We start from the raw sequence: 14,280 nt of genomic DNA on the forward strand, positions 1-14,280 counted from the left end.
GTGCTTTCTATTTAATGAAACAAAATTGCAAATGTCCAACAAATAGTGCTGATTTATTTGATCAACAAAATCGCGTTTTGTGATTTTTTTAAAAATTATTCCACTTATGTATTTAGTCAACAATAAATGTCTCAAATAATTTTGAATAATGTTTGAAAATATTTGTTTAAACTTGTTAAAACTCTTTGGAAATATCCAATGTTCAATAATTTGTTGATATTAAGTTATATGTAATATATCGGTGAAAAGTACTACTGATGACTGGATAACACATGTCGGAGAATATGAATATGCTATATAAATTGAAAACTATTTTCGAAATTTCAAAATAAAAAAACTTGGTAAACCTCCTGGAAATTAATTTTTTTTAAAAATTATTAAAATTTCAGTTGCAGCAAATGAGTTTATCTGTTTACCCGAAATAATTACGTACCAATCAAATCAGATAATCGAGGTTCTATTCTTCTGCAACGACATTATAAAGTTAGATATTTAAATTCGAAAATTTTCCCTATAAATTTAAACACGATCTATGCAACTCTGTTTACGGCATACTTTTTTCAACTATGATGAAATAATCAAACATGAACTGGTAAAGGAGAAAAACTACGGAAATGAAATACAAAGCCAAAAAAAATAATGAGAATTAAGCTGACAAATGATTGCAGGCTTTCATAAGATTTTTTACAGTTTTCATCTATATCAGAATATGATGCTATAAAATTTCATTGCATGCACAGATTTTTTTTTTTTTTTTTTTTTTTTTTTTAATTTTGTATAACAGTCTGTAAGCCGACAGACATGCGATGTTATTACTAAGAAATGCCCAATGTTCTTGTGATAATATATATATATATATATTATATGGTAACTTTAAAACGTAATCTGACTTTCTGAAATGTAAAACTACGCATTTTTAATATCAAATGTACTTTTATAGATAGCTCTAATGGATGCTGAATAAATGCCAGGTTAATGATTCCCAAAAAGTCTCGGCAAAAATCGAGGATCCCGAATATTCAAGAATCTTTGTGTCAGATACTCTACGACATGAATTCCAGCATTTATTTTAGAGCATTTTATACAATCACTGAAGAAACCCAATAACAAAATCAGTAAATGGTCGACGAGTTGGGAGTAGGTGCATGAAATCTCTGGAATATTGAGTTCTCTTTAAGCAGTTTGTGCTGCTACAAGTATTTATTACCAATTCTGTGCAGCCGTTTACTGCAAGTGCTATTTGTGTATGCTTCGTCTGTTTTTGTAACCCGTGTATCGTGTTTTGTTGTAGAATAAAGAATTTGATATTGCGCCTGCTGGACTTTTCACCAAACAACTAGATTTGGGATTTTCCCAGAACAATATCCTTATACAGAATAATTAATTGAAAATTATGAGAAATACCCGAAATACTAACGCAAACCATTTAAAGTGATGAAAGTTTTTTTTTTCAATTAAATAAGTGATTAATAGACTAGAGAGGGAAAAAAAATCTTCAATAAAAAGTATTTCTTACAATCAATGAATTTATTGTACTGCAATATTTTGCATGACTTACTTAGCAATTAAAAAAATATGCAACAATCAATCAGCCAACTTCAACATCAAGAACAGTTTTTGTTTTTCTTTCAGTGTACAATCAATCACATAAACTTCCTAATAGTGTATTTGTAGATTTAACTTTGAATAGTGTTCTCAGGTCTTCAGTTCTATTCAAAATAGTCCCAAAGCTAAAGAAAAACTAAAGTCTATCTTGCAGAGAACTGGTAGCAAGAATTACTTTTGATAGCACTCTTCAGACAGGTCTAGAGACAAATATGCACACATGAATATTCATTACAGATGAACACAAAGCTACAGATTTTCTAACAGCTAAAAACCTCAGCAACTTAAAATGTGTTAAAACTGGATTAATATTATCCTATAACTTTTTGTAAGTTGAGTTACATATAATGGAACATAGAGTACACACATATACATACGTGATTTGACTTTTTTTAAAAAAAAAATTATGTAGAATTATGGTTAAAAAATTAAATATCAGCAGTTTGTATAACTGCCTGTCTAATAATTTTGTACAGCAAAAAAAGAAAAAAAATTCACAAGAGTTTGAATTAATCAGGTACAAATACCTTCAAAATTCCTCTATATCACTTCATAAACATTAATAAACACACAAATTAACACGTTCAGAATACGATCTCAATTTCTTATATCTTTGACTGAATTGCTTTCAGAATTTACTTAAAAAGATAAAATATTTTCATCCATCAAGCTCTTTACAATAAATCTTATAATAAAATGACAAAATATACACATCTTTTGATAAGAATTTAACTTCACTAACCGACAAATCAAAGCTTTATTAAGACAGTATAACTGATTTTAAATGTTACATTATGTACAGTTTAATGCAATATTCTTTTTAAACATGTGAGAGTTGAACAGCAAATGACAAATAGTAAAGGAATACATATCAAATAAGATAAACATCAAGCTTGGATAAGGAATAAATTAACAAACCATTACTATATATATGAAATATAAAAACAAAAAAAAATTATTTCTCAAAATATTAAAGATCAAAGGAATGGACGCCAGCTTAACTCTCAGAATTTTACAATAGAATCTGGTTCAAAGGATACAGAGCTTAAGAACATTTCTCATAGTGCCAAACTCATTTCGCAGCTTTTGAACAACTAATCTTAAGCACTACGTAATATAACAGCACACAAATGCTAACAGTGAGATTTGGCAGAACAACACTTACTGATATTTAAAGTATCAAATAAATATGGTCCTCCACGTGTATCATGGCTGTATCCATATACATTTACTGAAATATATGTAAATACATACATATACACACATAAACAGCTGAGTAAAAAATGTTCTGAAATTTCAAAAAAAAAAAAAAAAACTTATTTGGGTAGTTCAGTTACTTAGCACTTTAAACTGGTGCTTTTTGATGGATTTCAGAGAAAAAAATATATTTGCAGAAATAATGATTAAATTACAACCCTTGCTTATTATGTCAGTTTTTCCATAAGGGAATCCCAAACCATTGTTAGGAATAATCATACATCAGTTAGATTAGTTATTATATTTTTATTTTATATATTAATTTTTATCTATTGTACAATGTATTTCCCTACAGGCTGGATCTTGCATTTTAAGCAGAAATTCTGCTTACAACAAATATAGTTTCATGGTAATGAATTTTACAAAACAATATGCAGCTTAAAACTATTACTAGACTGCTAAGTTCTGAAATACAATAAAGCAAAAATAAATAGAGTTAAAACCATAATTATGTTACTTGCAGTTAAATCTTTTGAAAATCAAACTAATTTAGATCTACATTTTCATTCAAATGACAGTTCAATAAAAAAAAACATATGACATATCTATAAATATTAAATTATTATAAAAAATACATATAAAATTATAACATCTATGCAGCTTCTTACTCATGAGCATTTTCATATTGTAACTCATTAATAAATAATATAGTATGAGGAGGAAAAATAACTAAATATTTCAAACTTACTAATTTCATTACAAAATATTCACTGAGAATTTTAGTTGTTAGCTTTTGTTTACATAGTCATTTTAAATGCAGGTCATAAAAAAGGAACTACTGATGTATGTTGCAAAATTAGAATTGGAATTCATTTTTTTAACAAATAAAATAAAGCAATGTATTCAACAAGATAAGCATTGTCTGTAAAAAGTTTTAAATACAGTTCATGATAGAAGAAAAGCTCTTTAGAGAAATGGAATACCAAATATAGAATATTTACAATATTCGGCATAGAACTGCATAAAAACATATTAATTTTATGAAGAATCCAAGTAAAAGTAATTTTACACTATGAAAGAAATAAATCCAGCCATAAAAAATCCAACAAACCACACAGTTAAAATTCAAGGCAAAATTTTCAAATGTTTAAAGAGGCAAAAATATAACAAACAAAAAAAAAACTTTTAAAATACTAAAACATGTTTTAAGACTAACTACCCTGATTGCTGTTTACATCATATGTTAAACGAGACTCACAGACAATACAAGGTGCATTAAAATATTTTCCAAATATTTACAAATAAAGATTCAGAGATGCACAGAATAGATAAGCTCCTACCAGGTTGAAAAATATCTAAAATACTCAGCTTAATTTTCTTTCTGTTTTCAAAATGAACATACAACCATAGCAATTTTTCACATTCTATCTAATTAGATTTCACAAAAGTGGATTTGATAATGTAAATTACCGAGTGTGTAGTAACAGTTCAACATTTTATAGCTCTCTTTAGAGAGAGTTGGGCTGAAAAAGTGCACCAAAATTCTCATGTTCAGACTAAAAAAATGGCACATAAAAATACGACTTGAGATATGCATGTTTCTGGGTACAAAGTTCTTTAAAATAAAACACATAACAGAAATTCCCTCAGAATAAAGGCAGAAAATAAAAATAAAAAGAAGTTAAGTATAATTGATTTTACAATTAGCAATAATAATGATCAATTCAAATCAAGATTTATGATAAAAAAATATTTAATTATTATATCTGCATTACTCTTTTAACAGTTGACATGGGCAAAAAATTGCATGTTTAGACTGTATTTCTTTACAAGCATTTCCTTCAACTTGATTTGTAAAACTATAAATTATTTAAGACATGACTAAATCTCACTATAAAACATTAAATCAAGTAATAACTGTCTTTTCTTCTTATATCACAGAAGTACTTGACAAGGGGAATGCATGAGCTACACTCAATAGGGGTGCAGAATAATTAAAATCATAATTTTTAAATAAATTTTTAATTCCATTGTTTGATAAAAATGATAAAAAGACATTAAAAATAATGATCCAGGGAATAATTTTACATGTACATTTAATTTAATATTTATGCATTCTATTGGCAAGCATTGAAATAAGCATGGAAGTAAATCAAAATAGCAACAAAGTAGGAACACCCTCACCCTGATTGGAAAGCATAGCCATGTTTATTAAGAAAAAAAAATTGTTAAATTTTTAATAAAAAATTTTTGACATCACTACCCTAATACATTGGAAGGAAATATAATTTCTGTCTCAATGTTTAAGACATTTTCTTATATAAATTATATTATTCCCTCCAAGGAATGGAAAACGTAAACCGAAAGAAAAAAAAGGAAGACAAGCAAGGTCACATTTTCCACCACACAATCCTTCCCACTTTAAACAGTCATACATAAATCACTGGATTCATTTTAACATAAATAACATAATTCTTTGAAGTAACAAAAGCAATCATCATCAACAAAAAAAAAATTAATAACAAACTCACATAAAACCAAATTTTGTGCTCAGGAATACACAGATCTCTTGAAACACAAGCAATGACACTACTTCAAAATTTACATTTTGCTAAATGTGAGAGGCAAAACTATTAAAATTTTTTGCTTGTTTACTTTTTATAAGAAAGTGTTCTCCATAAGCAATACCATTTGAGATGAAGTGCTAGAAAAGTATTTGTCTTCCATATAAAAAAAAAACTGAAATGATTGTTTCAAATACCAACCAATCAGGAGGGAAGAGTTCAGTCCATTTTGTTGGCTCAACAGGAATGTAGATAAGCATTGAGCACCTTAATTTTTTTTTTAATAATAGATGGCTAGCACACCCTAAATTATTGCTATTTTCAAATACTTTCAGAGGGAGCTGGTGTTAGAAATTCATCAACCCGCTTGTGATCATTCAGAGCCTTGAGAGTTAAGGTATCATGAGGAAGTTCAGATTTCCTACGTAACAGAGTTTTTTCTTTTGGAAATGGTTTCTTTGCCTGAAAAATAAATTGATTTTAAACAATTGTAAAGAAACAGCATAAATAATATTTAACATTTTACAAAAAAGAAAAATAATAATAATGCCCATTACAGGAAAGAATGTTGCAAGTCCTTACATTCCATTTCTCTGAAACTACATATTATAAATTAAATATTAGAATTTCTCAAAAAGAAAGACATAAAATTTATGAGCATCATAAACTGAAATTCAATAATTTGAAGTTAAAAATTAATATTCAAGTAAAAATTAAACAAAAATTTCAAGTTATAATAATTTTACATATTAAAAACATTTTTTCTAAAACATGTCTAATTTTATTTTATTTTTTATGTTTGATTATTTATGGAAGGAAAGATTCAAAAATAGAAATGGATCAACATAAAGTTTATATGAAAGGACCTTCTTAAACACTCTTTCAGTACATTTTCTTTATCTGCCTTGCAACCCCTTTATCTTAGTATCACAAAATAATAATAATAATACTTAGCATAAATTATAATATATATATATATATATTTAGAAACACAAAATAAAAGTTGAAAATCACATTTCTGATTAATGAAAACTTCAACATGCTTGCTTTATTACTATAGAAAAACATTCAATGAACAAAAATGGTAGTCATAGTGAAAGTTTTGCAATCTTTGTCTCTAATTTTGAATTAAAATTTAAATTTTATAAAATTTGCAAAAATGTAAAATAATTTTTTTTTAAAGTAAATCATTAATTTAAGCTTAAAAAAGAATCTTATTATCAAATATTCAGTATAAATCTACAAGAAATAGGGACAGGTGAAAGGAGGGGGAAAGAACAAAACACTTCATTAACTCTTTCCCTGTCTGATTTCTATTTATTTTTCTTTCGTCCAATTTTTATGAGAAATTTCTGTTATCCATTATTATTATTATGATAATGAATATTAAATTATAAAAAGAGTCTGAATATTTTAATCAGAATTGCAATGAAAGTTTTTATTTTTTTTGAACAGAGGAAGTTTCATAATTAATTTTATACGATTATAAACTTTTTTTATCAAATGGTTTTCACCCTTTTTCTATGAGACTGAAGACCATATGCTCCAAATGAAACAAATTTATTGTTTGGAATTCCCTCCACTGATTTTTAAATCACTGAGAGATCCTTAAACAAAAGTTTTGTTTTATTTTGGTGTCCTCAATATTTTAGGTGTGGGGCAAAATAATCCATTAACTAAAAAAAAATTTATTTTCTGCATTACAAAACAATTATAATTACCATGAAAGCTTATAATTACAAGTACATTTAAACAATATTTTTTGCAAAAACTATTGCATTGCTCACTAATTGATTAAAAAAAGATTTATATATATATATATATATATATATATATTACAGAGCACAGGTCTTCAATAATCATGAACTTTTGATGGTAAAATAGGTAATGGTATTTCAGTGACTAAATATGTACATGTGTCATTTTTCAATTAGGACACATTACAATAATTTTCAAAAAAAAATTTTATCCCAAAAGTTTATTTTAAATTGTAAAAAATACATGTGTCACCCATTAATTATCAAAGGCTTCAAATAGAATTCCTATGATTTAAAATTAATAAATGTTTACTTTTTTTATATTGCTTTAAATTATTTACATTTCAAAACAATTATCTCAAAAAACATATTATTGTAATCTTAAATTTCTGATCAATAGTTATTTTTTTTCCCCATTATTAAGAGATCTAACTACATAAAACATTTATAATCCTTATTTCATGAGGCACATATATTGATCACCACAGCAAAATATCCAACATGAATGCAGAGATTAAATAATGAAAAAATTGCTAGAAAATGAATAAATAATTTTTTTAACTAAATATTTTAATAGTTACACATGACAAATAAAATGTTAATAAAAAAAATTAACAGATATGATTTGATTTAACTTTTCTAACAGAATTTTTGTGTTAATGATAACACTTTATTGTAACACAATCCCTTTACATTTTTTTTCACCTAATTTGAAATATAACAAAATATAAGATCAAGTGACAGAAATTTACTGTTGCAAATAGAACGTTTTTTTTTTTTTTTTTAAATTTTTGTTGAAAAGAGAAGCATTTTATATCATCAATAATAAATTCTTTTTCACGCTAAATGTCAATGCTGTCAATGTTTTGAATATACAGATAAAAAATATATTAAGGATCTTATATTTTTTATTCCTTATCGCCACACACTTCATGCACCATTTCTAGAGACAAATAATATAGAATTAGTCAAAATTTGTATCATATTTATCTGAGAAAAATTGAAAATGATGGTTTAATTCTTAACTATAGTGGCTTTAACTATGGTGCAAATGTGAGGATGCAATGAAATAATTGTTAACAGTACCAGCAAAGACTATCTTAAACTATCATTTTAAGAAGAACTCACTAACTACTATCTGAGAACCAACAATCAAGTCCAAATACAGTTCAATTCATTAACTAGATAGAAAGCTTTTTATAACGTACTTTAAGTTAAGAAGAGTTATAAATCTAACAGCTAATTTAATTTTATGACAAACAATTATTAGTCATAAAATTAATTTATCACTAGCATAAATATCTGAAATTTCATATACTGGCACACCACATTTTTGGCGCATTCTTAGATTAGCTTTTAAAAATTGCTTTACAATACATTCCATTGCATAATGCTAATCAAATAATTCTTTTATGTTAGGCACTGTAAAAAAAAAAAAAAAAAAAAAAAAGGACTGCTGAGTTGCATGGATGGTCTTTTATTACTATTTAAATTTGAAAAACCTGGAATGTAAAAATGAATACCTGTTACTTACATGCCAAGTGTAAAGTAAAAAATACTTCCTGCATTGCTATAACAATATAAAGAATAGCAGTACAACATTATCAATTTATTGTATCATATTACACAGAAACTGGAATATAGCAGGCAATTGTTTCGGGAAAGTCAATATATATATTATATACAAATTTAAAGTTTTAAAAGGCAAGGAGAATTCTCATCTCACATTATTCTCAGAGGAAGAATTTGTTTGTTTTTTTTTTTTTAGTAAATATAATCATTGAAATATAAATATAATATTAGCAATTTTAGTCTCTTAAAAAATCATGAAAAATATAAATAATTATATATATATATATATATATATATATATAACCAATCTAAAGTAAGAAAAAGTTTGAAAACGAAACTAAAATGAAAACGAAACAAAACAGTTTCAAAATCGCAACTAAAATTTATTACCTATTTAAACTAAAACCAAAAAGGAACTTCATATTATATATATATATATATATATATATATATATATATATATATATATATATATATATATATGAACAATTAAAACAGGTTGATGTGACGTAATGACATATAGATACGATGGGAAACAGGATGGGAAAATGTCATATAAAGTGTTCTTATTAATAATGTTTATATTTTTTTTTCTTTCTAGAAATGCAAATAGATAATAATAAAAGATAAAGAAATTTTCACCAAAATCTGACATGTTATTTTTAAGATTGATCATCAATAGACATGTACGGAGACCCCCCCCCCCCAAACCTCCTAATCCAAAAAGATTTACTCATCCAAACTAAATTTCCCTAACAATGAGAAATAGTAGAAAAAATACAGCAAATGAAATCATAAATAATTATTTATTTTTACTAGTGTGGTCCACAGAAAATTGTGCTGATTTTATGAAATCTTTATACCAAATTTGCAGATTTCTATCAAATTTCAAGTAAAATCTGTACAGAAGAAGTCCATTTGTCCAGCTGTTTGAATATAAATTAAAGTGATAATTAATTGCAAAATGAAAAGTAAATAGATAAAATTCGGTACACAAATTTAACATCAATACTGTAGACACTTGTCAGATTTTAAGCTAAATCCAACAAAGAGTTGACTGTATGTTGATCTGTACTTTTAGAAACATGTAAAATATGATAATTCAAAAACACAATGACTTAAATATATTAAATTTGGTATGGGATTTTCTGACAATGTAGTAGTACAAATGTAGTTTTGTGTCAAATTTTTGTTGGTTGATTAAAAACTAGTCTAAAGCCCAAATTCAATTTTTGTACACTATTAATGCAAACCAGGGATTAATGGCCAAATAATTCACCAAAGATGACATGGTAGATTCAGTAAAAATGCCAAGTTCATGCTAAAAGTTTCATAACTATTATATGCTAATGCCATGTAAAGTGTTCCCTGGCATGACAAGTTTATTAGAGAGTATAAGAGAAAATTTTAGGGACACTACACCCACTGGTTTTTAAGTAGGAAGCTGAATTAGCATTTATTAAGTGCCTTTTTAACCGCTAACTTTACTTTTTTTAATGGAAAATGCACCACATTTTAGATGCATCAAATTCACATCATGCCATCACTTGTAAATTATGTAGTGGTTTAGGAAAGTTTGAAGACAAACCCATGAAGTTCAATGGTAAAATGATGACCTGAAGAGCTATTATGTTTTAATGCCTAAATCATGACTTATAACAAAATACATTAAGCATATATGCATTTTACCGTCAGCTCTGTTGTATTTTGTGTAGCTTTCAGACATATTTCAAGCACTAATAATCTAAAAAGGTAGAAAATATGATAACATTAAGACTTTATTTTTTTAGTTAGTTAGGCTTAGACGCAAAACCCCTGTCCTGTGGGATGATTCCTTTCACATATGTCCCGTTCTTGCATCTATGATAGAGACCTCCCATCCCAAAAGGGTTAAAAAGAACTTGTTATCTAAGTTCAATTTCAAGACACTGCAATGCCACAATATTACACTGAATCACTAACTAGTAAAAGAATTCTTTAGAAATAATTCCTTTTCTTAAGAAGAGAACAAATAACAGCAACAAAGCATGCATATAAAATATTTATTTCATAGAAGATTGTAATTCGAAGATTTCATTGCAGATTATGAACTTTGAAATGTAAAGCCACATCCATTTTTAAAATAATAATTTATAAGCTTAATTAGTAGGAAATAAATGTTCCTTCTATTATAGTAATAGTTGAATATATTTAAAATATAAAAGACGAAATATGATGAATTCAAATATTCTGCAAAAAAATAACTGTTGAATTTAAGATAACTGAAATCATTAAAAATTTAAGACCATTAAATAGTTCATCATCATGCACAGGAAATCATAAAACATACATAAATATAATAAAATGTAATTACAATTTGATATCCACATAAAATTAAACACTAATCTAAACAATATAAACATATTTTATCTAATGCTACTTCAACTAACACCAACTCCAACAGAAAAATTTAAAATCTCAGCTACACACAAAACTATAAACTAAATAAAACAAAAAAATAACTAAAAGCATAAATTGCACATTATTTGCCATGAACATAGAGTTGCTAATCAAGATGCAAACATTTGCATTACTGAAACAAAATATTCAAAACTATTCAGAATATAGACTTACATCTTTAAAAGTAAATGGGGAAAAAAATCCTAAAAAAGATTCTAGACAGCATAGCCAACAGATTAGATTTTTCGAATTACTTATAGCATTAATTTAAACAACTGAATTGCTAATTACGAAAAGAAATTATCATCCATTTCAATGAAAAATGCATTGGTTTAAAGCAATGAAGCATTTAACATTTCAAAGCAGCTAATTAATAAATCTTGAAAATTGAGTTTAAAAAGCAGATCGATCATACTTTTTGATTTCTAATTAAATCATTGAAATTTTAAGAATATTTCATTTATGAAATTTTAAGAAACTAGAAAATCAAAAATAATAATAATGATAAAATTAACTATTACAAAAAACGGGGGGGGGGGTTCAATCTGATCACTGCAAGGGGTGATTATGAGCTCACTAAAACCTGAAGAATACAAATAACTATCTGTAAATTAGTAAAAATCAGGGTGGCATTCTTTGAAATCTAAAGTTAAATGATAAAAATAGGATTTTGATTTACATATTTAATAGAAGACACATAATTTATCAATAACATTTTGTTCTTCTCATCTGAGTCTATCACAAATAAGCCATGCATAAAGTTCATCAAATGATGCAAAATAATAATAAATTTGCTATAAACTAAAGCAACTAATCTCTAAAAACATTTAACAAAAATTAAATAACAATGTGTCAACAAAAAATGTCTAAAAAAGACTAAAGATACTTCACAAAGAAACAAATAGAAATATAAAATGATAATTACGAGAAAAGTATACCTTATAAGCCAAAATGAGAAAGTGCAGTTGGCAGGTATGCAATAAAAAAATATTCACCTGAGCAACTGAACAATTTGAGTATAAAATATAAATCATAATAAAAATTCATAAAGAATAATTCAATGTGTTTAACACAAAAATATATTCCTTCATAAATACAAATAACAATATTTTAAAAATTCCCTGCTATTTTCTCAATAAAAAATTAATATAATTTATAAATAAATAGGCATTAAAACAATAAGCATGAAAAAAAATTACTCTTTCCATGTGCATTACTTCGGTATTAAAATTAGCCCTATTTCACTGCTCAAAGCCATCAGAATTTATTTTCTTCACAGAAATCAACAATTGCAAACTTTAAGAAGTCTGCAAATGGATTCAAAAGGTAACAGTCACAGGGAAATATAATTTCCAAGTACTATCTCAGATGAGTAAGGAGAACATCATGTAGCTTTGAGAATAATTAAAACATGCCAAAACAGTGGCAAATAGATTCAAAACTTGATCTAATTAATTAAATGAATAAATATCAAAATTCAAAAGCCAATTCAGATTGTTACAACAGAAATGCAATACAAATGTTGCAAATGCTGAATATAGATATAATATTACATAGATTTAAAAAAAAAAAAAAAAAAAGGAAAGGTATCATTAATGTTTCTGTTTAGATGAATTCAAAAGATAAATAACCTCTTGTTCCAAACAACAAAAATTAATAATCACTTTTGATCCTTAATGTTTGCACTTAAAAAAACTAGAAAGTAAAGAGAAGAGAATGGTAATATCAACTAACAGATATGAATGTAAAAATTATACTGAATAAAATTTAAGATAGTATCCTATACTGCATCCAGAATTTCCTACTAATATCACATTTCAAGAAGAAATCAAATCGCTGCAGCTGTTTCTTACTACAAATCGAAAGAAAGCTAGAAAACAGTGACAGTTATGTTTTGTAAGTAATTGCTGAATAACGAAAATAATTCCCAGGATCTGTGATACCTACTATCTGAAAACCTAATTATGACCTCCTTGATTTTGGTAACTCAATTAATCTACAAATTAATTCAATTTATCTACTGCACTATTTGAAAATTTAGCAACAAAATCGGCTATGATATTACTATTATTTCTTTTAAAACTCTTTTTAAATTAAATTCACTGTTTTAAATTTTTGATAGTTTGGCTATAGTACATAATTAATTTGTAAATCAATACCCCCCCTCCAAATCTATCCCACACTCTCTTTCACTTACAAGGTTGAAAATTTATGTATTAAAAACCATCATAATTGAACTATTTGGTACTAAATAACTAGAAAATAGTATTAAAAAACATCAAATTACATAAATTTTAACTTTTTTCCTTTTTTTTTTTTTTTTTTTTTTACTTTTAGAAAGATAAATTCTTAGGCCTGGTTTCAGAAAAATTATAGATTTTCTGATCTATTTGTCAAAAAAGTGATCAATATGGAAATTTGAGATAGCAACATTCTTTACAGAATAAAAAATCACAATCCAAAAATAAATAAAAGATTCTAATGTTATGATGAAAATTCGCTAATTTTTTTGCAGAAAAATAACTTTATATCAGAGTTGATGAGGTAAGTCTAAAAATAATTCTATGAAGTTGAAATTTTTAATCTTATTTCTATACTGGCAGCTTTCTAGGGATTTCCATTAAAAAAAAAAAATTTGATAATGATTTCTTACGACACCTTAATATCTGTCTTAAAAATTATACTTTCAAATAAAAACTTGAATAAAATTTGTTTTGTAAACTAGAAAATAGCACAAGATAAAATGAAAACCAATTTTATATAAAATAAGATCTTTTCAAAGAGTAGTTGCAATTTCAAAATAATTTATGATGCATTTTTTACAATTTTCTTTTAATAATAAGTGGTAATCATTTATAATGTTTTTAGAATTTTTGATCATTAAAATAAAAATTATTTGTCAATACAAGTAATGTTACTACTATAAAGTCAATTGTATCCATTATGTAAAGCAGTATGAAAATTTAAGCAAATGTAAAGTTACAAAGATATACTTACATCCTTAGATTCATATTCTATTTTTTCGTAATTCATTAAAAATTCCTCATCAACAGGTGTTGGCAGATCAGGAACTGCAGATTCTGACAGATTGTTGGCAAGGTTTGGATTTAATGGTGCTATTTCTTTGAACTAGAAAAATGGGGAGG

General features: G+C 26.0%; 1 protein-coding gene across 1 annotated transcript in view; it reads right to left on the reverse strand.

Moving 5' to 3' along the window:
- Positions 1 to 1,508: 1,508 nt before the first annotated feature.
- The window catches only part of LOC129983695 (serine/threonine-protein phosphatase 2A 56 kDa regulatory subunit gamma isoform-like), a 34,125-nt gene continuing 21,353 nt past the window's right edge, over positions 1,509 to 14,280 (reverse strand). The window contains exons 14-15 of the mRNA XM_056093280.1: positions 14,132 to 14,263; positions 1,509 to 5,828 (exon numbers count right to left, since the gene is read on the reverse strand). Coding sequence (XP_055949255.1) covers positions 5,688 to 5,828; positions 14,132 to 14,263 — 273 coding nt within the window. The 3' untranslated portion in view covers positions 1,509 to 5,687. The remainder of the gene's footprint in view (positions 5,829 to 14,131; positions 14,264 to 14,280) is intronic.

This window comes from Argiope bruennichi, chromosome 9 (genome assembly GCF_947563725.1).
Source record: "Argiope bruennichi chromosome 9, qqArgBrue1.1, whole genome shotgun sequence".
Taxonomy (NCBI): domain Eukaryota; kingdom Metazoa; phylum Arthropoda; class Arachnida; order Araneae; family Araneidae; genus Argiope; species Argiope bruennichi.